At 42.5% G+C, this 27,014-nt stretch overlaps 1 protein-coding gene across 1 annotated transcript; it reads right to left on the bottom strand.

The window, feature by feature from the left end:
* Positions 1–5,114: 5,114 nt before the first annotated feature.
* On the bottom strand, positions 5,115–26,059 carry atp6v1h (ATPase H+ transporting V1 subunit H). The gene is made up of 13 exons (XM_080546350.1): positions 25,908–26,059; positions 24,843–24,942; positions 24,310–24,399; positions 23,782–23,895; positions 22,203–22,307; positions 19,734–19,793; positions 18,370–18,467; positions 17,677–17,869; positions 14,171–14,349; positions 13,911–14,036; positions 12,310–12,411; positions 8,432–8,545; positions 5,115–5,509 (listed from the first exon to the last, which is right to left on the bottom strand). Exons 1-13 carry the CDS (start codon positions 26,012–26,014, stop codon positions 5,446–5,448), a joined length of 1,452 nt encoding a protein of 483 aa, XP_080402476.1. The 5' UTR covers positions 26,015–26,059; the 3' UTR covers positions 5,115–5,445.
* Positions 26,060–27,014: the final 955 nt, after the last annotated feature.

Below are 27,014 nucleotides of genomic sequence, written 5' to 3'. Positions count from 1 at the left end.
CCCCACAGGCGCTCTCTCCAAGCCTCTGCCGTTCGCGCTGAATGACATCAGAGCTCAGAGCTATGACAATATTATCCACCCAAAGGCATCCACATGCTCGGATAAATGCGGCAACCACAGTTGAAAAGTCTTTCGAATCTTTCGCAATATTTACGAGCATTCAATTGTTATTGCAACTTATTAACTACTTTGTTAAAGATAACACCCAGGCCTAGATATCTCTAATTTCGCCCTTCAATCTCCCCCAAGACAGCGGTACATAGGCTTAGATTTGTAAGACTTTTTCTCCCATTGTTCCTATAATCTGAATAGAGTAAATTTGAATTCTTATCTCACAGACAGTCCTGCATATTTAGAAAAATGATGTAAAAATGTGCACTCATCAAAGATTGCACTCAAATATGTACTGTCTCCTAGCAACTCTTGGGAGATTTGGTATTGAAATGCAGACATGCAATCATAGGTCGACAGCCTGGACACTCGAGGGGCTTTTAGACAAGCAACTTGAAGAGCGGAGGGTCATGTAACAAAAGATTTGACTTTTGTTCTGGAGTAACCATGAACTGTGTAGTCAGCTGTGTAGTCACTACTGAAATATACATTATGATAGAAAAAAACATGATATGATAATACAGTGCATCTTTATTGTCCACTAATGAAGACAAGATTCTATAAGAAACGACTGCAATGGCATTAATGACTATATGACACAATCTATTGGTAACTCTGGCTGAGAGCCTCAGAGAGTCTCTGAGGCACCATCCCACCAGGCTGTGCACGGCAGGGGAGGCTGAGTGTAAAGCACTGGAATGGAATGAGGAATTGTATCAAACACGTACCATTCTATGCATTGCAATGACTCCTTCTTCCTACATCAGCCTCCCTTGGGGTACAGAACAATGATCTGAGCACAGCCTGATCCCAAATCAGCTGATAAGTGAGGTGAATTTACAATGCATTTTACTTTCAGGGGCTGCTATACTCAAAAGGCTGACGTGCATCTGAAGGTCGTCCGAACCAGATTCTAGACATTCCTGGTAAAAATTCATTAAGAGTGACTTACAAAATGCATTCAACTAAGGCAGGTGAGACCGGCACAAGTTCGTTGCCAGTAAGAGGTGCCTCTCTATTTATCGCCTAAGGTGACAGGTCGACAGAGACGTACAGAGGAGTTTGTTGACATGCAGATGCTGATTCTCTCTTCCAATCACAAGTATGGGAGTACTTGTTGCTTAGAGACCCCTGGCTGGTGTCGTTTGAGCATTACACATATCTCTCTGGGTGTGTTTCTAAGCTATTGTTAGAGTAAAGTCTTGTGTGGGAGAAAAACTTGCCTACAGCTAGTTTCTTCTTTGTTTCTTCTTTTCCTCTGTCCACAGGAATGAATGATTACATTTAGACAACACAATGAAAGTAACTATTTGGTGGGATAGGACTGCAAAGCAAATTATGAATTTTCAAATCCTAGTAACCTATCAATGACCTAAAGAGGATGACCAGACTTAATTTGTGTAGAAAATCAGTCATTCTGATATTAAAGTCTTCCAAAAGGTGAGACTCAAAAGGTGTTGAAGTATACGGCTCTCTTGTGAAATTTGTGAAATTAAGAGCAGAGAAGAGGTGCAGAGAGAAAAAGAGAGAGAGATTCAGAGAAAAAGAGATAATAAGAGACAATAGGGAGGTTTAGTCACGAACGGCCTTGAAGCGTGAAATAAGAATGCGAGCCGCAGTTTGTTAAAAGAGGTAAAAAGCTTTTGATGTTTCCATGACAACATAATGTTCTCTAATAGACCTCAGAACTCAGAACGAAGACACTATATAAAAATAATTCAGCTTTATCTTTAGAAATAACCTGATCGACTAACTTTTTTCCAACTGCTGATACTTACTCCAGGAAAAGATCACCCTGTGGAAAAGGGGGACCAATGTCCAATGTCCTCTTCAACGTCCATCTTAGCTTGAGCCAGGTTAGAGTAGATGCACACACAAATAACAAAGGAATACGGTTTCCCTGGCATACCATATCTAGGACACCAAAACCATAGTTTGAAGGAGCTACTGTTGATGGTTATGCAACAGATTACCTCGGTCATTGAAACCTTCAGTCTATGACATATGAGAGAAGCATCTGAAACGAGGACCACAGACCGCTCAGTAGATGTGTTACCAAAATTGTGTTTTCACTTCAAATCATAGACAATCCATTACCTGGTTAACATTTAGAAGTTCCAAAGACCTGTAATGTTTCAAACTCAAGCTGATTGTACATATCGACTACAACACTGCTCACCAGCAATCAGGATGATGATGATGATTATCCCACTTCTTGTTGAGGATTGGTGAGCGAGGCTAGTGTACATCACTGTGAAACAAGTGGAGTGGCTCTTAACTCCACAGAGAGACGTATTGCAATCAGTGATGATTGAATCTATGCAATCAGTGGAGGCTGGTGGAGGTAGAAATTGGAGGGCAGGCTCATTACATCACAATGAGCCTGTCCTCTGATTTCGACCTCCACCAGCCTCCCCTGATGTTCTATGGAATTGATTGCAAATATGTCTCTCTGTGGAGAGTCACTTCACCTCAATCAGTGTAAGTGTAATCTAATGCCTTGTCAAACACAGGTAAACTCAATCTATTACCATGTTAAATAGTGTGTTAATCATGTGGGCGGCTGTGGCTCAGGAGGTAGAGCTGGCATCTAATGATCGCAAGGTCGGCGGTTTGATCCCTGGCTGGCCACGTGTCGAGGTGTCCTTGGGCACTGAACCCCATATTGCTCCCAATGAGTGGGCCGGCGCCTTGCATGGTAGCTTGCCGACATTGGTGAATAAATGGTCTTTATTGTCATTGCTATAGTACAGGTACCAAACAACGAAATTTAGGAGGGGTGGCTGATGAGTGAATGAGTGTGAGTGAATGAGAGACCTTTGTAAAGCACTTTGGAATAAGGCGCTATATAAGTGCAGTCCGTTTAATCAGTGGGACATCTTAAGCAATGTTTAAGACATCCTACAACTTTGGTAGAACTGTTTAAGAAGCTGTTTCTTTACCTCTTAAAGTTGTTGGGATGAGACTATACAATAGAGCTTATCTCCACCATAATGGGTCATACATCAAAAGGACACAGATTAGATCCGTTTCTGGAAACGTGGGCCCTCGCTGTAGACCAGGGTCACATGATAGGAAAACCATTTCTGAAAAGAATCCACATTGCTGCTCTAAACTCACTAAAAGCACTGTTGTAACAACCCAGCACAGAACACAATGGCAGGCAGGCACTGCTGAATCTTCAGGATGGAGGGTTATCCGGCGGCAGAGAGAAATTGCTATGAAAACCCGTTGTTTTGTAATTCTCCTCGAGTGCAAGGTGAAATCGAGCTGCGCTCAGCTCCGGCTGACGAGTCTGTCTTGTTTTGATCGTCACCATGGCAACGGACAATCTCGAGACCCGTGGCTGCAAAAGCAAAGGGATTCGGTCAATATCACCAGTCGGCAAGAAGATTGATACAACCACGGCACAGGGAGGCGGACAGTTACAAGACAGACGGTGGCCCACAGCTAATTATCGTCACGCTGATTGTCATGCTGAAATTAAATGTTATGAGATGACACTATAGCCTATAGCCATCGAGTTACAACACCCTTTTGTTGTCAAATGACTAATTAACTGACATTCACCTGTATTTCAATATGCACAGTGACTGACCCAGGCAAGCTATGCAAGATCACATTCAATCTAAATGAAAAGCTGTTCCTTAGATTCCTCACAGTTCTCTGAGCGTTTTAATTCCTTTGGGAATGCAGAGTGAGTGAGTGAGTGAATACTAGTCACATAACCTCCGTGGACCTAATAATATACATTTTATCTAAGTGTCCACGGAAAACAACAGGCAGCGTAATAAACACAAGAGGGACACAAACCCATTTGTTTTCAGAGTCCGTTCAGTCATAATGGGGGAGCCAGCATTCATACTGAGCCACTGTAAATAGCACTCAGCTCAGGGGGTGACGGTAACTACATAAATATTGACTCTGTGTATATCACAACTCTACAGCTACAGACCTCTCCTTGCTACAGATGTGGACACTTTGGGGAGGGGGGAGAATATGTACCGTACAGTCGTGATGATGTATCAGAAGTCATATCAGAAGGCCTAAATATTCACCCTTTTCAGAGAAGGTTCAGTTCAGCAGTGCGGCTTGAATACACACAAGGCACAACACCTATAGGCACTTGGATTTGAAGCTAGGCGCTGCCTATGGAAGATATGCGTGTTCATGGGAAATAACCACTACATCTATCACTTTGGTGCACTCAATTCCATCTGGACTAACTCAATTTAGGAGTGAATAGACGTGAAGAGAGATGGTAATGATTTCCTTTTTATCCATGAGTCCTTGTGTGGGCGAACACACACACACACGCACACACACACCTGAGGTTTATTGTCGAAAGGGAGCCATGCAGTACGCTCAGTTGGCACAGATAGCATCTGGATGTAGATTAACAAGGGCCCATGGGTCTATTGTAGCAGATGGACGTCTGCTGCTCTCATGCAAACCTTAATATTATGCAAATCATAATAATAATAATTAATATTTCATATACCCAGCCAATCTCTCTGACGATTATTATTTTGGAACCAACCCTACCTTTAACCCTGCTGTTCATTCATATTGGCAGGAGGTAAGGCAAGGCCTGCAAATGTGTGAGATCTCCAATTGTGGTCATCGTCAAAACCCCTTGCTTTAGTGAATAGTTTGCTTCAACCTACTCATAGCCCCATCCTTACCCTAGTTCCAATCCTGTCAACAAAACCCACCAAACACCTACCAGATGTAAGTACTCAAAAGAGTCAATATTTCACACAGATGCTCATCATCTCCACAAGGGCTTTAGAACAATCTGTAAACATAAGGATGGTTCACACTGAGAAATAACCCAGTGCTGAAGGATAAGGAGAAAACACAGTACCTATTACACATACAAAATGAAGGTCAGCTGAACATCCATACCCCGATGGGGGAATATACTGCAGAATTGATCGCTGTGATCTGAAAAAGACTACCACTCAAGATCCAGTCGATTAGTTTACTTTATTGGAATGCATACTCACAATGTTCAACAGGTAAGACATAAATAACTCGATATTTTCACAATTACACACATAAAGTGCTACTCAAATCACAATACATCACTCATAGCTGTGATGACACTCCATATATTATAGAACACCAGGGGGGGGGGGGGGGGGGATCAAGTTGTACAACAAGAATAAGGGGCAGTACAGACAGCTGAGTGCAGCCAGACCTTCTGTTTTGCTACTCCACTCATGACATGAAATGGACTGTTGCTCTTGTAATTGCAACGATCGGTGTACATTCAGTACACACTCACCCGCACGGTTAGACACAGACATACAGTACATGCACAGCTGCACTTCAGCTTCTGGCCGCCACGGCTGCAGGCTGCTCTGTGGACTGGAGTTGTTTCCCCAGGTATTCCCTACAAAACAAAATAGGGGGAAAAGTGAGGGTCAAATCTCTGGTATAACCTCCAGATGAGATGTCAATACACTGATTATCTGCCCTGGTGGAAGACCAGGCCATTTTATTTCTTTTCCTTTTACTCATATCTTTTGTTTCTTTATGTTTGCACTCGTGTTGCCATGGAAATCCTGGCTTTGCTAATGAAGTAACGTTTCTAAATCAAATTAGTATTTTGAAAACAGAAATTAAGACTGTGTTTGCTTTAATAAGCATACTCCTGGTCTGCTACTTAGACTTTAATGTCTTGATTTGGTCTGATTCTGTTGTACATGCAGCGAACACTTCCTAAAGCCGAAACAAATCCAGGTGCTGGATTAGAGAAACCCTTCATTAACACTTCACTGAGAATTTCATTCGCAGTTCATTATGGCACATCAACAGCTTTAGTCAACGGTTTTGTTTAGGGAAGAAAAAGCATAATTCACTAATTTGTGAGACCCATACAGTAATTATACAGTAATTATACAGCAAACTAAAAAAAGGTTTCAAAACTCTCTGCTTTCAGAAAGAAAAGATTAATGAAAAGAAAAAATATTAAACATCCACATTGATCTTTATAACAACCTTTCCTGACAGAGGCAAAACCATATAAACCATTATTCTTAAATGTCACATTCCTTAAGTGTCTTTTTTTGGATTACATTTTTGAGCCTAGAAAATGCTGAGCTCATGACGCTAGCCTGGACCTGGACCAGACCCCAAGCCCCGGTCCAATCTACATCCATACAATACTAAAACCTTTTAGTTTCAAATGTGTGCACACATTCATTCAGCTCAATATGTAGGTTTGGATGAGCCGTCACTCATAATGAACACAATAATCATCTCTCTTATTACCTCCTTGTTCCCCCAAGCATCTGACTACACAAACGTTATGACTTGCTTGGTGAGAATATAGGAAAAGAAAGAAAGAAAGAAAGAAAACCTCTTACAAAATATTGCTCTCACTACATAAAAGTTACTTTGAAGTCGTTATCACAGTACCTTTGGCCTCCCTTTTGAATAGAAGCTGCATATGATGAGTACTAAGCAAGGAAGTCATATGGAACAGATGGCAGGCGATATAACTGTCTATTTGAAGATACAGGCATATGTGAGTGATTCTGTCAAACACCTGTTGTGGGACTGATCATATTAAATGTAAGGTTTTCTTATTGAATTAATGATAATATTGTTCATCATGAACTATGCCGGAGACATGAAAGCAAGGGACAAAATCACATGATACAAAGCTTGCACTTATTGAGTTTTAAGCACTTTAACAGACTGTTTTCTAAGAGAGAACCCTATCACGATAGGCTTCAAATATCACTAAACATTCGCTAATAAGACGAAGCCCGACCCTAAATGAAGTAAACTGCGTGACATGACGAGCTCCAATTGTGTCAGTCTGAGCAGGAACGAAAAGGACACCAGGATTACCAACAGTGACAATTCAAACAGTCTCTCTACCATACACTGTTGTCATGACAGCAAGTAGTTTTATCAGGAGCCAGTGCATGGCAGCCACACAATTGTAAATGACATCAGACCCACTCAAGGTGAGTGTGTGTGTGTGTGTGTGTGCACGTCTGTGTGATGCACTGGATACAAGCATGCACACAGTTGTTGTGCTGCCAACATAAAGATGCCTCCCAACATTAATTAGACAGCGCTTTCATTTCGTTATATTGAAAAACCCCAAAATAATTAAACATGAAGTATGCCTACATTATACGTCTGACAAAGGGAAATCAACGTGTTTTTCAAACTAGTGTGCACTGTTCTGCATTCACTCCTACGAGTTCCATGTTTCATTTCAGAGAGCACGTCTGAAGAGGGTAGGCAGTCGGCGCCCAGCACAACACAAAACAACAACCTTGAGACGTTGAGGCTTCAGACCCATGCAATCCACATGCAAGCTGATGACAGTGACTGAAAGAGACAGTCGTGTCGTGTACAAACGATGATGCGGTGAGGTAATAGGCTATGCTAGTGTTAGTTATGATATTAAGGGTAACATCATTGAGCTGCAATATCATTATACATGTGGCTGATTGTGTTATTGATCTGGAATATAAGGATTTCTTTTTTCTTATGTTATTAGTAGAATTTACTCTGCTGGTTGAAATATCCCTTTCACACCAGTTGCTGAGTTGAATGTTACACATCAAACAAGCCCTTTCATTTTAATTGTTTGTCAATTGCATATTGACATCTTCCTCCTCGTTTTGAGGAAATAATGCTGAAGTTGTCGAGTCATCTCTCCGAAAGCCTACTTTTTATTTGACTTGCGTTCAGGGTCAAACAATAGGGACATAGTTGTGTGTCTGCCCTGTAGAATCACAATCCCTTTGTTTTGTTTACGTGAGACAAACGGTGTTGGGTAAACGCCAGCCGCTCTCTCTCATTGACTATTATCTTGGATCAATAAAGTGAACAAAAACTTTCCATACAGTTCAGAGAGCCAGTTATGTAGTTAGTGCATTAAAAGGCACTTAGGGGACAGACACAATACTACAGGCTTCCGCTGTGAAGAGAAAAAGATATCTCGATCTATACTCGCTGTAAACAGAAGGCGTCCATGCTCCTGTTATTGGAACAAAAACAAATAGATGTTTTTTTTGTTTTTTTTCTGGTGGAGGAGGAACGGAATAGGTTTCTAGGGTGAGCCGTAAGGACGCACGCGCGCGCGCACACGCACACGCACACGCACGCACACGCACACGCACACGCACACGCACACGCACACACACGCACACACACGGCCGAGAGGCCCACTATCAGTACTCCTGAGGGGAGTACAAACGCTAAGTAACCACGAGGTGTCACAGAGGATTATGGGTTGTATCAGAAGCGGCCGGCGGGGAGCCGGGAGTCTGAGGAGGACGTTACGCACCAGTTCTGAACCATGAGCTTCTGCACAGCCAGCAGGGCGTTGTAGCGGACGAGCTGGTCCTCGTGGTGCATGTGATTCATCACCAGCTGTTTACCACCCAACTGTTCAATCACTCTGGAGAGAGGCAGAGGGAGAGAGAGGGAGAGAGAGAGAGTTTATTAATACAGTAGTAGGTGCTGTATCTTTATGAGCCTACTGTATATTAACTGTTGATTGTAACCAGGTGACACATCTGATGAGGCACTGGAATCACACACACACACGTCAAACATGTTGACATACAGTCGACCCTGTAAATACCTGGTGGGTGACATTCACAGGGCTTAAAGTGGGAAAAAATCCTGTGCCTGAAACTTTTTCTTGGGGAGGGGGGTCACAGTTTGAGATATTGGGAGAGCGGGTACAGAAGACAGCTTCTTGTCTCAATGTTTAAATGCATTAATACTATTTTATAGTCAATACAAAATATATGTCTCAATGTTAAAATGCATTAATACTTTAAATGAATGTGCAACAATACTATGTGCAATATGACAACCCTTGTGTACATAAGGTTCAGATATAGGAAAAGTTAGGATATTTATAGCATAGCATAGAGTACAGCACAGTGTTTTATTGTATAGTATAGTAGTATAGTAGATAGTGTACATAGCCTTTATTTATGTAAACCAGCTCTTTTCCCTTTTTTATTTTACCCTTGGCCCTCGTGTTTTTAGTCTTTTTCCAAGCACCAGGGGAGCCCCCCCTCCTAAATGTCGTTGTATGGTACCTGTACTGTATTACAGTTTTTCTCAATTGCTAAAACACATTTCACAAAACTTTCCTCCATTTCCCCAAAACTCTAAACACAACACACTTTTCTAAAGCTACATAAGCAAAACCACACCTTCTCTCTTCAAAACTCAAACTCAAACCCTACCCCTAATCCTAACCCTAACCTTACTGTAACCCTAGCACCTAACCCTAACCCTAGTTTTTTTTTTGTATGATAGTCATGCATAAAAATAAATCTGCGCTCCCTGTTTAACGTTATATCTAACATTACATATTTTACATTACAGTAAGGCAGATTTTGCACGATAGTCATGCATTTTTAGATATCTATTTCCCCCCTTTAAATGGCATATGTCCGAAATTTTACTAAAGTTCAGCCGCGAAGTTGTTGCACTGTTGTCCTATCGAGTTTTACGTAAATAAAGGTTTGAAAAATGTTACCGTATTCCCACATGTACCGTAACATGTACAATACTGTACTGTATCACAACTCAATGCAAACACTACAGAGGATCCATTACACACAACAATACTCACTGAAAACAATGTTCAGGGTGTGATGTTTTTTTATTTATTTATGGAACTATACCACACACACACACACCACAATCATTTGCAACAAGTGTCTTAAATGTTTAGTCGTTATGTTTAATGAATGAAGCCAGGTGTGTTCATTGTGTTAACATTTTGCTGACTGTGGCAAGCATTTTGCATCACATGAGCTTTAATTTGAGAATTTGACATTTTGAGCAGAGTTTTTTGCAACTTGTGTTTTAGCAAGACAAAATGTGTTTAGATTTATGAGAAAAGGAGGATTGTGTTTTGTGAATTGTGTCTTCATGTGAAATGTGTTTATGGTTTTGGCAAATGGGAGCTAGTTTTATTAAATGTGTTTAGAGAACTGGTCATTTGGTTTAGAGAATTGGCTTTTGTGTATTAGCAATTGGGAAAAACTGTAATGACAATAAAGACCATTCATTCATTCATTCATTCATAATACTGTTTTATACTTAATAATAAAAACAAATAAATAGATGTCTTTAAAAGGCCAAACTGATTGCATCACTTATTAAGCCACTATCACTATAACAATACAGAATAAAATATATACATGTCTTTAAAAGAACAAACTGATTACTTATTAAGCCACTATCACTTATATTCTCCTTCTTGGCACCACGTCCCATAAGGCTTCCCGTCACTACTCAGGGTTTTTCCTGGGTCAAAATGAGGCGGCGGTGGTACCAGTGGTGTTTGACATCGGGGGGGACCCATGAAGCAGGGCTGTCTGGGGGTCCTTAAACGAGCATCAAACACTTAATTTCTTGCATTCTGGTTAATTGATATGCACCAATTTGTGCCCTTTCGCCATCAATTTATGGTGGAAATGTCATTATATATGTAAAGGAAAAAACAATATTCAGGCACCAGATGGCCATTCAAAATATAATGCAATATAAGGCTCTCAGGCATTCTGTACTTTCAAATATGTATTCTCCTTGAGCAGTCAACATCAACTATCAGCTGTTTCGCTAGCAAACACGAAAGCTAAGTTATTTGTGAAACAGCGCCCCCGCCACCACGTCGGCGCAATGCCGCAATTGCAGTTTTTTTTTTCCCGCGCCGGAAATCCGGCACTGTGCCGGAGTACTTTAAGCCCTGCATTCATTTGTGTTTTCTTGGTAGCTACAATTCAGTGTGCACCTTTCTAGTGACCGTTTGAAAGAAAAAGGTGGGGTGAGGTGCACCTCAAGTTCATTGTAAATGACGGGGAAGACTGGAGAGAGAGAGAGAGAGAGAGAGAGAGAGAGAGAGAGAGAGAGAGAGAGAGAGAGAGAGAGAGAGAGAGAGAGAGACGGCCTCAAAAACGATATGCAGCCACCTGGAATGACAGCAATCTTCTCATCGGCAACAGATGATCAGCTTGTTTTAGACAGGTCTGATGACAGAGCGGGGGGGTAATCCAGACCCCTGATCCTCTATGGAGGCAATTGAGTTGTTATGACGATGGAGGGGTGAGAGGAGGCGGAGAGAGAGAAAATGCCAAATGACAGACAGTAATTACACTATCTATCAGATTGAGGGCGTTACAGGTCCCCGGGCACTCTGGGTAGTGGGGTGTCTCCTAGGAAAACAGACCGAGTGGCTTAGTGGAGACTAGGGGAGGGAGACGCTTCCTGGCTGGAGCATGATCTGACAAAAGGAAAACAACGGTTCTTATTTCCCCTGGGGAGGGCACCAAAAGCTCTCGCACATGCAAGTGCACGCACGCACACAAACCTGTCCACACACACACACACACACACACACACACGCACACGCACACACAAACACACACACACACACACACACACACACACACACACACACACACACACACAGACACAAACAAACAAACAAACCTGTCCACCCACACAAACACCTGTCCACTCACACACACACACCCATCTGTCCACACACACACACACACACACACACACACACACACACACACACACACACACACACAGACACACACAGACACTTGTTTTAAGCTGTAATTGCATGTCAGTTGTATTTAAGAATGGGGTCAACAACTCTGTGAGAGTGAACACAACAGTGATGTGCCAGTATTTAGGCCGGTTCTTCATGGATCAGTGGGATCTGAAAGCCAGAGAGGAGTTTGGCAATCAGCACCTCCACATCTGCCTGACTGCCTCTTCTCTGTTAGTTACAAGACTGTGTCCTCTGCATCGCCAGCTGTCTGCCTCAGTTACATAAGCCAATGTGGCATGAAAAAATATCAATGCACTAACCACGGTATAGGGACATACTGTCCAATGTGTTCTCTGTGTGTCGTGTAAACAGTAGGAGTTCCCACAAATAGACCCAGTGCACACATGGACAGAGGTCAATCGACAAACACACACATGGTGCACGCATACCAGGGGCTACGGGACGAGAAATAGCTATTTAGTCAACCTCCACCAATTTTGTATTGGGTGAAATGTTCACTATTGTGCATTGACACTGTTGAATAGAAGATATATACAGATATACATATACATACAGATATCAGATATATGCGCACACACACAGACATATAGATATATCTAGCATCTTACCGCTTTCCACGGGGGTAGTGTCGCACGTACTCCCCGACATCGTGAGCTGCCACGGCGATGACCTGAGGGTCATCCGACACCTCCAGGAGCCTGGTTAGGATCCTGTGGAGAGAGACAACAACACATTATCTCACGTTCCACATGAGGCCCCTTCTGCCTCGAGACCGACCCTGAAGCCTCCCCATGAGGCCCCTTCTGCCTCGAGACCGACCCTGAAGCCTCCCCAGCGCAATCGCGCCCCTCGGGGGAAAGTGCTGTCGAGCAACTCTGTCGAGAACAAAGCGGGTTTTGCAGATGTCAGAAATCAGAAATGACCCAGGGAGCTGCTATGACGTGTGTGTAAGTGTACCATTTGGGAATCTGTCCATCTCTCCAAGGGTGTTATTATCTGGAGCTGCAGTTTCAGTTCATATACAGTACACCCATGTTTACATCCTCTTATGAATACAAACAAATGGGTCAGTGCCGAATGCCGAATGCGACGGCATTATTCAAAGCACAAAATCAACCCTTTCTTATATATTTAGCGAGGGCTTGCAATTTTAAACAATCACACTTTTACCACAACCGAGGGTGAAATCAAAACAGGGCATGCAATTTTGACCACTTTGGCCAGACAAAAGGCACAGTAAAATCAAGCATTTTCGGTCGCAGGTATCCCAGAATACACATTGAGATCTTTGTCAGTCATCATTCAGTCCTTCCACATTTCTCGCAAAGATTGACAATGAGAATGACAATTTGAAAGGAAAAACATTGAAACGCAAAGCACAGCCTCGGTGCACTTCCAAGTTAATTGTAAATGTTGGGGAAGACTGGAGAGAGAGAGAGAGATCTCATCTGCCACTGATTTTTGAGAGGATCGCCGGCTCATTGCAACATGACATATCCACTCAGATGGTTCAACGCAACAATTCAGCAGAAACTCACAAAAGACCAGAAATGATGGAGATCTCCATCCAATCAGGCGGCGTACGGATGAATATTTAACCTGAGGAAACGACAGCCGACCCCTGAGGCCCAATTATAGGTTTAGAGTGAGAAGCGCTCACCCCTCGCTCACCCCTCACAGAGAGTAGGGGGAAACACACAAAGGGAAGAATACGAATGCGGGCAGAGATGAAGCCTGTGTTGATTATAGACAAGAGGACAGTGATGATGAGACAATGAGATGAGAAGATTATGATTTTAAACTGAATGTCAAAAGGGTGAGGTGGCAGCGTGACTGAAATACCAAAAGAACAACGAAACAAATCGCTGTTTTTATTTTATTAGGTCTGGAAGCGGGACGTCGATTGAACACACACCATAAAAACGAAAAAATAACAACACATACTGAAGGGCTGCAATATCAAGCGTTTCTCAAAAACTTAGACGTAACAGGCTCGACATGATCGGCTGTATTGGATAGGGGCTGTTATCGTCGGGGGCTGTTAGCGCTACAAACAGTAAATTTCCATTTCAGCGACATTTTAGTATTCTCTGAGGCTATTCATCTACTTGGTGCTAGCGTCTCAGGGCGTAGATAAGTTGGCTCTTATCTGAGTGCTTTTGAACAACATTAACATTCACACCAGGTATGTGAACCCCCGTTCTCTTACTTGAGGAGTTCGTAGTTCTTCTCGTTCAGGCGAACGGCGTTCTCCCGCCAGAACTTCTCGGACTTGTGCACGGGGCTCCACTCCAGGCGGCCAGACTTCAGCTCAGAGCTGTACTCGTCAAACGAGCTGATCGACAGAAGAGAGAGAAAGAAAGAAAAGGAAAGGCTGAGAATGTGAGTATAGGAAGGAACACTCCCCCCCACACACAACTAAACACACGCACATGCAGACACACACCGTAATACACCTTCAGACAGTACCTGAGGTCCTGCACACTCTCTCCCAGCTTCTCCAGGAGGAACTTGATGTCCTCGCTGATGTCCTCGTCATCGTACTTCTGCTGTTCCAGGTTCTCCAGCTGCTTCAGAACCTTACACTGGATCATGGCCAGGGCGTACTCCTGGCGGGTCTCCTTCTCCCCAGACTTCTCCAGCAGGTTCTGGAGAAAAAGATAAGAGAAGGTACAGAAAGTGTTATTTTTGGGGGGGCAGAATGTTTTAGGTTGTCCTTTGGTGCCTTCACTACTAAAGCACAGTGAGAGAAAACGCTTGTTACGCCAATAGCTTGAGATTTATGACGGTCAGGTGTTCCAATGAGGACAAAATCGCTGTATCCTACCTAGATTAGATTAGATTAGATTAGATTAGATTCAACTGTTCAGCTCCACACTTGAACCCTGATGCAGAATGATCCGTCTCCCTTCTTCCCTGTGCACCACCACAGTGAAGTGGCCCGGGTAGACACCTTAACTGTCACATCTTAAGTGTCATTACCGGACACCATCCAATATACTGTACACGGCCACATCTCTCAGAATAGAACACGGGAAACCATGGCGACACTTCCTACGTTCAAAGACGTTCTCTCATTTCGTGACTATTCATTTAAGTAAACGTACATTCATTTAAGAATGATAAATGAGAATGTCTTCTGGCTTGATGGAATGCCTTGGGGGACAAAATGAAACCCGTCTCCAACTGAGAAGATAAACAGCGCCTCCAGGCCGAGGTAAACATCTGATTTTCCAACGAGACCACGTACTAACTCTGATGAACAATAGAAAACAGCCCAAACCTCCAACCCAAATGGATCCAATTACATCCGCTAGGCATTGTTTACCACTAATAAAGTTGGGAACATTGTGTAGTCTAGACAGTGGAACTGCCAAAGGAAATGCAATTCAGGTCTTCCAGATGGTTTGGATAATTTAAGTTCTATAGTGCATGTCTCCCTTGTGGTGAACAAACTAATCTGCATAATTTAGAAATTTTGGGTTATAAAGTAAGGTCATCTCTTCAATCACATGAGAGCAGTCTGATGGAGACAAAACACGTTCATTATGTTGACTACGTCCAACAACTAAGGCACAAAACAACACAGATGATTACCTTGATAATTACATTCACTACACAGATTAGTCATATTTCAATATATATTCATGAGTACAGCCATACTGCACCATAATAAAGAGTTAGATGCCAACAAACAATTCAGTCTAAAAAGTATGGACATGACCATAGCTACTTAGGTTAGGTTCAACGTTATTGTCATTGCAGAGTACAAGTATGAGACAACGAAATGCAGTCTCTGTCAGTGACTCCCCCCCCAGCCCCCTTTGATGGCATATGACCGAAATATGAAAAAAAGTCAGCAGAGGTTATTGCACTGTTGTTACCGGTACTATATCAGTGCAGACTGGGAGGGTATGAGCACGGGTTGCTAGCCTACAGAACACCGCTACTCTGTCATGAACTGGCCTGATAATGAAGCATTGTTCATTTTTTAATTTGATGACGTGACGTTTGATCCATTGATGCTTTTCTATGATACTACTGATGACGTATCAGGATCTTGAAGGGTTATCCCATTTCATAGGATTTTGAAATCTTTTTTCATAAGATTTTCAACCACTACCCCTTGTGACTCTATTCCGAGGGGCAAGCCGAAAAGCGAGTGGCACTCCAAAACGAGGGGTAGGGGTAAAAAAAAGGAAATGGGATGGGGCCTTTGCAACCGGAAATAATAAGGTGGGTCATGTTTGAAGGAAAAAACATTCAAAAGGACAATCCATATCAGGCACCATCAGCTAACTTCTAATGGAACTCCATAAACGTTTTGAAACCCTTCAGAGCCATCGAGGCTGAAACGCCTACTTACTTATATTCTAATTAAAAGGTTGAATGAAAGTATCACGGTCGGATGGAAAAGTACAGATCAATGTGGGTGATGTGAGTTCACTGGAGGAGGAGAGCGTGTCACGTTCATTTATTTTTTCCACAACAAAGATCACCGGTAATTATCATCAACCCACTCCTGCTCTAAAACCAACCTTGAGTTTTCAGTGCTATATTCAAAAACACATATAAAAACAGTGTATTCAAACACTACCGGGAACAATCTTTGAATGTTACAAAGCTCTGGCTGATCAGTCAGCAGTCAGGATTGTGGACAGGCCGACAGGATGCCTGAGCCTCACTAGTTACCGTATTTTCCGGACTATAAGTCGCGCTTTTTTTCATAGTTTGGCTGGTCCTGCGACTTATAGTCAGGTGCGACTTATATGTCAATGTATATATAATTTCATACTGACTGACATGAACCAAGGAGTAAACATTACCGTCTACAGCCGACAGAGGGCGCTCTGGGCTTGTGACAACTATATGCTGCTCCTATTTCCCCTGAAGAAGTTATCTAAAACATTAGCTTGTTGAAGCTAAGCAAACGGTAGCTTGGTGAACTTGCTTACTGGTAACTTGCTTGTTGGACTCGCCGGCTTGTTATGTTCATTTAGCCTATTCAGCCTCCCAGGTATGTTCTTTATGCTATTGTGTTGCTGAATAACTGTTAATGTGTTATGTTAACATGCCTGACTTCTATTCAGCCTGTTTTTCTGTGTCCTATTGTGTAGTTGAATAAACTTGCCTTTCCAGATTACATGTCTGTTCTTGGTCTTGGATTTTGTGAAATATATTTCTAAATAAATGCGACTTATAGTCCAGTGCGACTTATATATGGATTTTCCTCTTAATGTTGCGGTTTTTGACTGATGCGACTTATACTCCGGAGCGACTTATAGTCCGGAAAATACGGTAATAAGCACTTCAACAGGCGGTAAGGAAGATTAATGGAGCCATGCCCTCTAATTCAGTCCTGTCAGGGCCATGGACAAGGAATTCATTACCTGACACTAATGCAGTCAACAGAAGGGGAGCAGAGCATAGCTCTTTAAGCTACATTAAATATTCAATATAAAAAGACGCTCCAAGCAACAGGGAGATATTTGAAAGGCCAACAAACCCATATATTCTATTCATCCTTCCTTTATGGGCTAATGGTTTTATATAGCTTGTCCAGAACCTTCTTGGTGGTTATTATGGTTTTAGCTACACTCTGTTGTGAAGTAAACAGCCTAATTAAAAAAACAACAACAAATGTTTAGACAGAGGGGCGCTATGCAAAACAAAAACAAACAAACACAGACTGCAAACAACTTCATAATGTAACCTAATAAAACAGGAATGCACCCAAAAGAAGCATTTCCTCTCAAAGTCCCGCTCAGTAGAAGTGGGATCGGACTTTGGTCTTCGATACGGTGACGGCAGTATCCAGGGGCTCCTCCAGGCCGTACACACACACCCACACACACACACCCACACACACCCACACAGACACACCTACACACACCCACACACACACACACACACACACCCACCCACCCACCCACACACACCCACAGACCCACCCACCCACCCACACAAAGACATACCCTGAAGGCGGCCAGGATGATTCGGGTGACCTTCTCCTTGACAGACTCCTGGAGAATGTCAGAGAGAGCTGGCACCACGTTGTACCGCCGCAGCTGTTCGCAGAGCTGAGGGCTGAAGGCCAGCAGCCACACGCAGAAGATCATCTGGTACTGGAGCTGGAAGCCACACTTGTTGCTCAGTACGGCAGTGATGCTGAAAAATGAGGGGATGAGAGAAGGATGACTAGGACGAACAGAATATGACTACTCGGGAGCGAAAGAAGCGACATCGATCACTAGCGCTGTCAGGTAATCACTTTCTGTGCAGCTAAAGGTAGGGTAAAAAAAGAAAAGAAAAAGAAAAAGTGGAACATCCCTTTAAACCACCTGTTTATTGTCACTTGGCTTTCCCATCACAGCTGTTTCCTTAAATACACTGTCAGCTGTTAATCGAGTGCATCAGTCCTCTTTTACACATAAATCATATTTCGATTTCACTCTTAATAAGAGATAAGATAAGCTCTTTTTGGCCATCTCTAAAGGGTGTTGGTCCTGAGAGGAGTGTCATTTTCACAGTGAAGAATGAGAAGCAATTTCACATGGTAGGATTTGGTTGAAGAGGTCACTGGAGTGAATTGCACACAGAAGCTGAAACTGTCATTCTTAAAAAACGAGGACATACTGTATGAACAGGAATAGGGATCAGTGACTCACCAGTTGACGCCGTCGGCCTCAACCCAAGCAAACCTATATTCATTGACCCTCAGCATCAGCTGGAGACAACCAGCAACACACTGGACATACTGGGAGCTCTGGAATAGATTAAAAAACACACACAAAAACACACACACACACACACACACGCACACACACAAGCACAAGCACACACACACACACACACACACACACACACGCACAAATTAGTCACTCATCAGGGATAACACCCAGGGATTTGGAGGATCGGGTGTTCTATCAAGCTCACTTATTCCGCAGGATGAAACAGTTCACAAGTCACACGCAGAATTTAACAATACAGCTGTTATACAAACTTGCATTAGATTCCCCACCCACCTACCTGCGCAGTACACAGCACAATAACGCACATGCAACCTAAGGAACATGCTAGAATCACAGAGACCGTCCACAGAGCAGTACAATACAGAGACGGGGGACGTGTCCCTTCAATAAACCTGAGCAGAACATGTGAATAAGAGAGAGATTAGAGCAGAGGTAGGAGATCAGAAATAGATCAGAAAATGTATCTGTCACATGGTGGAGTTAGAAGAAGCAGAGAAGTGGTCCAGAAAAAAAAGAACAGAGAGAAAGACCGTGAAGGACAGAAGAGTGGAGGAAGGAAGGAAGATATAGGGAGGAGGACATAGTTTCGTTAGCGTTAGTCATCGCGGCCAGCAGATATCTGGGGATGTTTCTCAGAATAACTACATCAGACGTTAATCGTAATAAGTTCCATAAAACGGTAGCCTCAGCCTGGGTGCATTCAATTTCCCCTTGTTGTTGGGAAAGCGGAAATCATCAGCTCCTCATGCACAGTTCTTATTCATTAGGAAACTGTGTGTTTTTATCGCATGCAATCTCCAGTGATACAGTGATTTCGATGCAAACAGTGGTCCAACATCCATGCTGTTTAAATGAAGATTTTACTGTCGAAGCCAGAGAAATGTACTATAGTCCACCCCACCCCTAGTCGTTGGGGAGGCTGGTGGAGGTAGAAGTCGAGGACGAGCTCATTGTGATACATGGAATGAGGAACGGTAGCAAACGTGTGTGCCATTCCTCACCTCATTACATGCCTTACTATGAGTCTTGTCCTTCGATTTCTACCTCCGCCAGCCGTAGCGGGCACATTAGAGAGAGACACTGGAGTAGTGCAAAAAAGGATGGCATAGATAGAGGTGGATGCAGAAGATACGACACCTCACAGGGAGAGAAAGGTGTGAATGCCCAGTGAAAGCTGACAGAAGCCAAGAGGTTGCACAAACGCGCCATTTATTTATTTATTTGAAGCGTCATGGGGGAAGTTTTTTCAGGCGGTTAAGATGCACTTCACTCATACTCACTTCACTGGGGGAAATAGTTCCTGCTCCTGTCCCTGTTTCTGGACCTGTACCATGTAGCTTCTGATAAAAAAATACAAAAGAAAAGAAAACAAGGGCCATATGGTTGGCTTAGGTGTTTGACTGGGTTTTTTTCGGTATATGGAGGTGTCGTTCGGCTCCATTTTACAAGACTCCATTCTACAAGACTCCATTCTACAAGGCTCCATTCTACAAGGCTCCATTCTACAAGGCTCCATTCTACAAGACTCCATTCTACAAGGCTCCATTCTACAAGGCTCCATTACAGAATGCATGACGGCCATCAGTTGGCTAATGCACAGCTTGCCATGGTCTATCCGGTTGTTAAGTCTGACGTCAAACGTGACGTTTTGCAATTTCCGGGTCCAAACCAGAAATTCTCCGCACCAGAATACCAGTGTACTACAGCGGTAGAATGACAGTTTAATCGTTTTTTAGACTCGGATCTATTCATACAACAAGGGACACAGCACTTTCCCGTTTTCCCCATATTGTCAGGGTATTTGAGCCTCGGAAAAGCGCTATATAAATATAATTTATTATTATTATTATTGCGGCATTTCGAAGACAGCGCCTCAGCCAACTTTGGACCCGGAAACACGTCACGACTTAACAAGCGAATTGCTTGAGGTAGCCAGGAAAAGACCGAAGGTTATTTGCATGTGTTATATGACGAACCTGTGAGCATTATCTTGAAAAAACAAAAGGGTTGATTATTTTTTTGTTGCATTTCTATAATTTTCCATTAAGTGAAGAATCGTCTTTCTTTTTCTCTCAGAGTGAGACACACAGGAGAAGGGTAGGGATAACAGAGGAAAGACCTTGTCCATTGTCATATTTTAATACAATAACTTTAGATATTTCTGTGAGAGTTGCTGAAGGACAGCATGTGACACAGTGTGTGTGCTAAGGGGATCAATACATACCCCACTCTTCTGTGAACTATTCTTTTCCCACTCTCTTATCAGAACCATCTCAAGGTCCCACATGCTCAACTACACCATAGCACGGCTTGAGACATTCACTGTGACAAAGACTTCCAAGGTGAGAATGAATAGAAGAATCTCACGTGTTAAGGACCCAAACTAACACCCACCCCCCCCAGCCGCCCCCACCTACAATGTTCTTGGCATAGCTGGAGCGTTCCAAATGTTGTCTTACTTTTAGCAATCTAGATAGATAGACAATATTGATCCCCAAAGGGAAATTAAGGCGTTAGAGTAGCTCACACCACAAATAACAACAATCTAGTACTGGTAAGTGTTTTGCTGTTGCTAAGAGACGACAACCAACAACTATTAAGGATAACCATTAACACCAGCCAAACCTACTAGTGACATGACACGACCAGTCCATCTCTTGCTCTGATATCCTGTTTGTCAGTTATTACTGAGAGAGGACATTTGGCCAAAATACTGCATTCAGTTTCGAGAACCTGCTAATACACTCAGGACAAATATGTTGGGTAATCATATATGTGCTTCACTGTTGATGGAGCTTACGCAACAGCCTTTTAGTTAGGATGTTGTGGTTCACTTCTGAAACAGCTTTCAGGTAGTTGTTTTTCTTAACCCATTTCTTTCCCATTTTATTCCACCACACACCGGGGACATCACGGTCTGCTAATGACAGCAGGAAGACGTTGTTGTAAACGAGGCAGGTTCCTCAAATAACACAGAGCACCAGAACAGCACAGCACAGCACAGCACTAGCACTTCAATCAGTGTCACTGATTGACGAGTGGAGAGAGAACAACATGTACCAAGAGAATCCTACGCAGCAAACAGAAGTACTGAAAATCATAGGAATCATGAGATGATGGACAGTCGGGAATGTGAACCAAACAGTATGATACAGGTTATTTCAAAAACATTGCGTCCAAGACAGAGTAGTGACCGAAGAAGCCCAGACCCTGCAAAACGTACTCTAACGCTGCAAAACAGACCCCCCAAAAAACTGAGATTCAATTTTAGATCGAGTATCATAAGACATAACACAATATTTACAATTGGGATTGAAACATTCAAACTCCTAGTAACACATTCCATATTGATGTGAGATCCGTTTGGTTATGTTATACTCGATACACAATACTGTGGGATAGGATTATATATCCTTTATAAAATAAAGGAACTTAGGTTGAGTTGTCCTCAAGGAGTTCATACATGGGATCCCACAGCAAACGGTACCTATTTACTATATATACACATACTAGATATGTACACAAATACCCTATGTATGTAAACACCCTAGCTTGGTTTTTTCCTTTCTCCATCACTGTGACTGCTGATGGAACTCGTTCTTATCGAAGGTTTCACTGACGATGACTGACGTGTGGTTGATTCCCTTACTTAGACCAATGTACAGATTGTCAGACGTCGCTTGTGAACAAAAGCCTCTGCTAAAATTAAACTTTTTTAAATGACGTTGATTTACGCCGTCATCATTCACCTGAGAGCTGAGCTGAGTTTTAATCCAGTTGAAGTAGTAGTTCAGGTCACTGCCCTCCATCAGCTCGCGTCCCCAGGCAGCGAGCTTGGCGATGATCCTGGCAGCCTGAGGGAGAGGGCCAACAGGTCAGGGCGGACCACACAATTAGGCATCGTCTGACTGGCAACGGACACAGGAGCAATAACAACATTATCATGTCATTACAGACTTACAGCATTGTGCTTATGACTGTAACTAGAGATAATAGTCTTTAATTGTCTGTTATTGTCAAACGTTTTATTCCCGTCTCTGTAGTCATGGATATGTTCAAAAACGTACTTTACCATTTGGAGTGTTTATATTGTGGAAATAGTGAGAGAGATGGCAACAGCGCTTCAACTTACGATATTGTATCCAAGGCCCCCAATATACTGAATTTAAATTAAAAAGCTAAATAAGTGAAATGCTACATGCAAATCACCTTCAGTCCAATCCTGGCTACCTCAAACTATAGACCACCCCCTAGTTCCTCCCTCTCTCTCTCACCTCTCAGGTGGTGAATAGAGTGAAGATTAGATTACAACATTGTGCATAGATTAGATTCAACTCTATTGTCACTGACAGAGTACAAGACAAACAAAATGCAGTTCAGCATCTAACCAGATGCATAGTGCAAATGCCATGAATGTATGGACAGTGCATGGACTAAAAAGTCAGTATATAAGCATGAATATCAGTATGATATGTACAGTTAAGATATACAGTGTGATAATGTGAAGCCTTTTTTATGCTATCCAGCTAACGCCTTCTTGTATTGAGAGGCTCCTCCGATCTCTCTCCACTACTGTGACATTTACACACACACACCACCCCTGCCAACTCACCCCTGAAACTTCTCACACATTTTCCATGTGGAGAAATGTGGAGCCCATAATTAAGAGCAGACGTTCAGACTCAAAGTGCTGTGTCACTATCTTTAGGTCACTTTGCCGTTCCCTGCTGTTGCCATCTGGCTGGGGGGCACCCTTAATGAAGCGACAATGACCACAGATGAACACTATCAATTGGCCGAGTTCAGCGTGTCCTTGATTTGAAGCGATTCAGAGGTAATCATTAGGCTCCTAATTACCTTTTAGCGTTTAAAAAAGAGGAATTATTGATGCGCTGGGCTATGATTAGAACCACAGCCGTTAACATGTGATGTGTGAGATCAGAAGCTCCCGGTGAAAGTTAAAACCCCATGATTACGGTAAGTATGGGCCACAATTGCTTCTACATGGAGGGTAACGTAAGGTCACTGGTAAATTATTTACATTTTAATGTTAAATCCATTCTAATGAGTGGTGGAGATAACCTACAGTAAATATCATGATATATATAGATAGATTGATATATCATCAATATATCAATATTTGTTGTACTGTGAATGTTTCTGCTTGACAGGTCCCTCTTGAAAAAGAGGTTCTTAACTGTTAAAATAAAGGTCAAATACAGTACATAGAGCTGTTTTCCCAGACCTAGATTAAGACTAATCCTAGACTAAAAGGTATTTCCAGTGGAGAACCTCTACCTTTGGTGTTGTGGTCCTACCCTGACTTACCATGTGGACAGTGAAGAGGTCCTGGCGGTTCAGCATGGGGAGAAAATATGACCAGGCAGTGTTCTTGGTCTTCTTTGCATAGTCGAAAAAGACGTTCACTCTCTGATGATTCTCCTACATGACAGTTAAAAGACAAATATAAGGATGTGCCTGGTATAGTCCCTCTGGCTAAACGAGTCATGCGTTATTTACTTTTGCAAATGAATATATGAATGGTTGGGAGTTGTGACACAACACTGTTTTGGCAATCAACCAGGCTCTCTTTCTTTCCAGTTTACAGTATAGGTCATAGTGGCACACACATCAATGTTTACATTCAGCAGGGATATACATCCAAAGAAATCGGAATAATTAAACTAAATTGAAACTAACAATGTCCATTCATCCAGCTACAGGTACTTTCAGTATGCCTCAAAATAAATTGTAACCAGAATAAAACCTTCACATTTAGGAAAGGGCATAAAATGCTAATTCCTCTGTGTGTCAGATTTGTACAAACAAGGGCAGCAGCATCGGTGTCGTTCTCACCTGCAGTGTGTCATCAATCAGCGTCAGGATGTACTGAACTGTCTGCTCCTTGGAGATGTGGGCCATGAGGTTGAGAAAGGTCTTCGCACACTGAGGACAGACAATACAAATGAGTGGCATTCACAAATGCAGACCTCCCACTAGGGAACAACTGTCCTTTAGGTTTACACAGATAAACGTTTCAGAACAGTTCAGCTCAGGTTATTAAAGTGTATGAAGATATTTTGGGTCCTGTGGCTATATTCATGCAGAGGGTCTTTTGTGTATAATCCTATGAGGGAATCATACTGCAAGTGTATACAAATAAAACCCTTCAGAGTACCTTAAGCATGATATCATACAGTCATCTATTATCATTGGTCAATCTATCCTAAGACACATTTCAATGTGCACGTCTAAGGTTCAAAGTAATTTTCCTCTGTCTGGTTGAGTATTTATCAAATAGAAAATCAGTAAAGCAAGCTGATCTCAGAAACAACCATGCATATGTAAAAGGCAGTGCAGCTTGCAGAAATAAAAGCTAATTAGTTTACCTGATTTCCCTCGTTGGTTAGTATAGCCTGCTTGTCCTCGGAGTGAGCCACTTCAAATCGTTTTATGAATTCACAGTCCTCTGCTGAAATCATCTGACCTCTGAAGGAGAAACAGATTCAGATTCAATGCGTCATTGGCAGAGTACAAGTACAGAGACAACGAAACGCATTCAGCATCTGGCCAGTGCAATAGTGCAAAAGCCATCAGATATATGTACAGTGAGATATGTACAGACAAGGGCAAGATATGTACAGTAAGATATGTGCAGTAGATATATACAGAGCCAGGGCAACGGTTAGCAATACAATATGTACAGTATATGTACAAAGGTCCAAAAACAGTAGTGGGCAAAAGCTGTCCTGAGTGGTGTAGGAGGGGTGCAATGTTCATCTTGTTGGGGGACAACGACATGATAATTAGGGATGATCAAAATACTGGGCTGATTTTGGAGAATCAAAAATAACTGTTGCAAAGTCGTTGTGGATCAACCTTCATACATAGACATAGCATGCCAGTTGACAGTTAGTTCCTAATTACAGTGGCAGCTTGCACAACCATGGCATTCACACTTGAAATACCACAAGTACGCCTAATTCTCCAAGAGCCACACGGGATAAAAGTTTTAAACCTTTTAAATCGACCTAGTCTTATACTGTTAAGACTGAGGGCTTTTGTCATTCCAGCTCTGTACAACCTGAGTGAAACAACTGTCAACAAGCAGAAACAAGTATATTAGTGTTGGGCTACAAAAAACGTGGCCTTCGAGAGCGAGAATTGCAGGCATGAGGAACTACCATCACAAGATGGTGACTCCCAAGCCAGAGAGAGTAAAAATAGCCTGATCCTCACACTATGTTCAGTGCCAAAATTAAAAGACAGAACATAAGGACTTATGGCATGAACGATTACTTATACAAACAATAGCCTAAATCTGGCAAGTAGCCTTTCTTGACAGTGGCGTTTAAGATTAGACTCATTGAAACATGGTAGTGTATGATCATTTAGTGGGCGAAGACGAATTCTGGGTATCAAGGCAAAATGGATGGTGATGATTATTGACTTACTGGAGGTAGGACTGCCAGTTGACCTTGTTGGCCCGAACCTCTGCTGCCTTGGCAGCGATGATGTTGGTGGGGACAGCAGCGTCCACCGCCCCGCGGATGTCCATCATGCAGATGGGTCTTTAGACTAGATCTATCTATAACAATGGATTCTAAACCTGGATGGTGAATATAGAACATAGAAAGTACAGTAACATGTTGATGGACAACCATAGCTACAGCTTTAAAAATGGCCTTCCTGAATTGCTCATGGCAACATAAATCCATCTCCTATCAATATCATCATCATATTATTATTATTCAGGCCTAATACTAATACTAATACATGCCTACTTAGACATGAATTAAAATCATCACGACCAAATCAACTGGATGATCAGCTGTGTAGGTCACACACACACACAGAATCAGCTGATGAGCTAAGGATGCTAATGTGGCTGCAATGCAATGTAAGTCAGAGAATGTCAATATTTCACATTACTCAACACTGTAACTTACACGATTACAAACGTAGGAATGTCAACAACATCGGAATGTACAGTCAGGCAATCAATGTAATGTAATGCAGCTTGTCAAGGCAACACAACGATGGAGCTAGCTAGCCAACTGGGCAGCTTAGCGTCGACGCTAGCATAAGAAACGTCACACAGACCCGTATGGAACATAACACTGTACATCACTATTGAAATAGCGCAACCCCAATACACCGTTAGCGAATTATTTTATTTTATTTGTGTTTGATGGAAAGAAAGTTAGCGAAAAACCCGTTTGTTAACCTACCTGTCTGCTGACAGCTGACTTCACTACAACACTAGACGTCACGCTCCGGGTCATGTGATCACGTCACGTGCGATGTTTTGACAGGACGTGCAGCTCGCTCGTGGGCAGGGTTGCCAGATGGGGCTTGTTGCCGCCGAATGGGCTTCTTTTGATCACACTGTTGGGCTTGATAAAAACATTTGGGCGGTTGGGCTGGATAAATCGCATTTAGGCTGTATTAAAATATCAGTGGCTGACATGCGTGAAGTTAAAACACACACCCTAGCTACATAGCTACAATGTGCAGGTACTTTTTGGTTTGTTTACGAACATCATTGGCAACAGACATAC

This window comes from Nansenia antarctica (genome assembly GCF_963989245.1).
Source record: "Nansenia antarctica genome assembly, chromosome: 16".
Taxonomy (NCBI): domain Eukaryota; kingdom Metazoa; phylum Chordata; class Actinopteri; order Argentiniformes; family Microstomatidae; genus Nansenia; species Nansenia antarctica.
The sequence above is the reverse complement of the archived record's forward strand: the minus strand, read 5'-3'. Positions and strand labels throughout refer to the sequence as shown.

Bases quoted from the DNA above. Each gene is read 5' to 3' on its own strand.
- atp6v1h (XM_080546350.1), bottom strand. From the start codon at position 26,014: ATGATGGACATCCGCGGGGCGGTGGACGCTGCTGTCCCCACCAACATC. The intron at 24,943-25,907 runs GTAAGTCAATAA...TTTCTCCTTCAG, and splicing joins AACTGGCAGTCCTACCTCCA to AGGTCAGATGATTTCAGCAG. The intron at 18,468-19,733 runs GTGAGTATGAGT...AATCTATTCCAG, and splicing joins GAACTATTTCCCCCAGTGAA to AGCTCCCAGTATGTCCAGTG.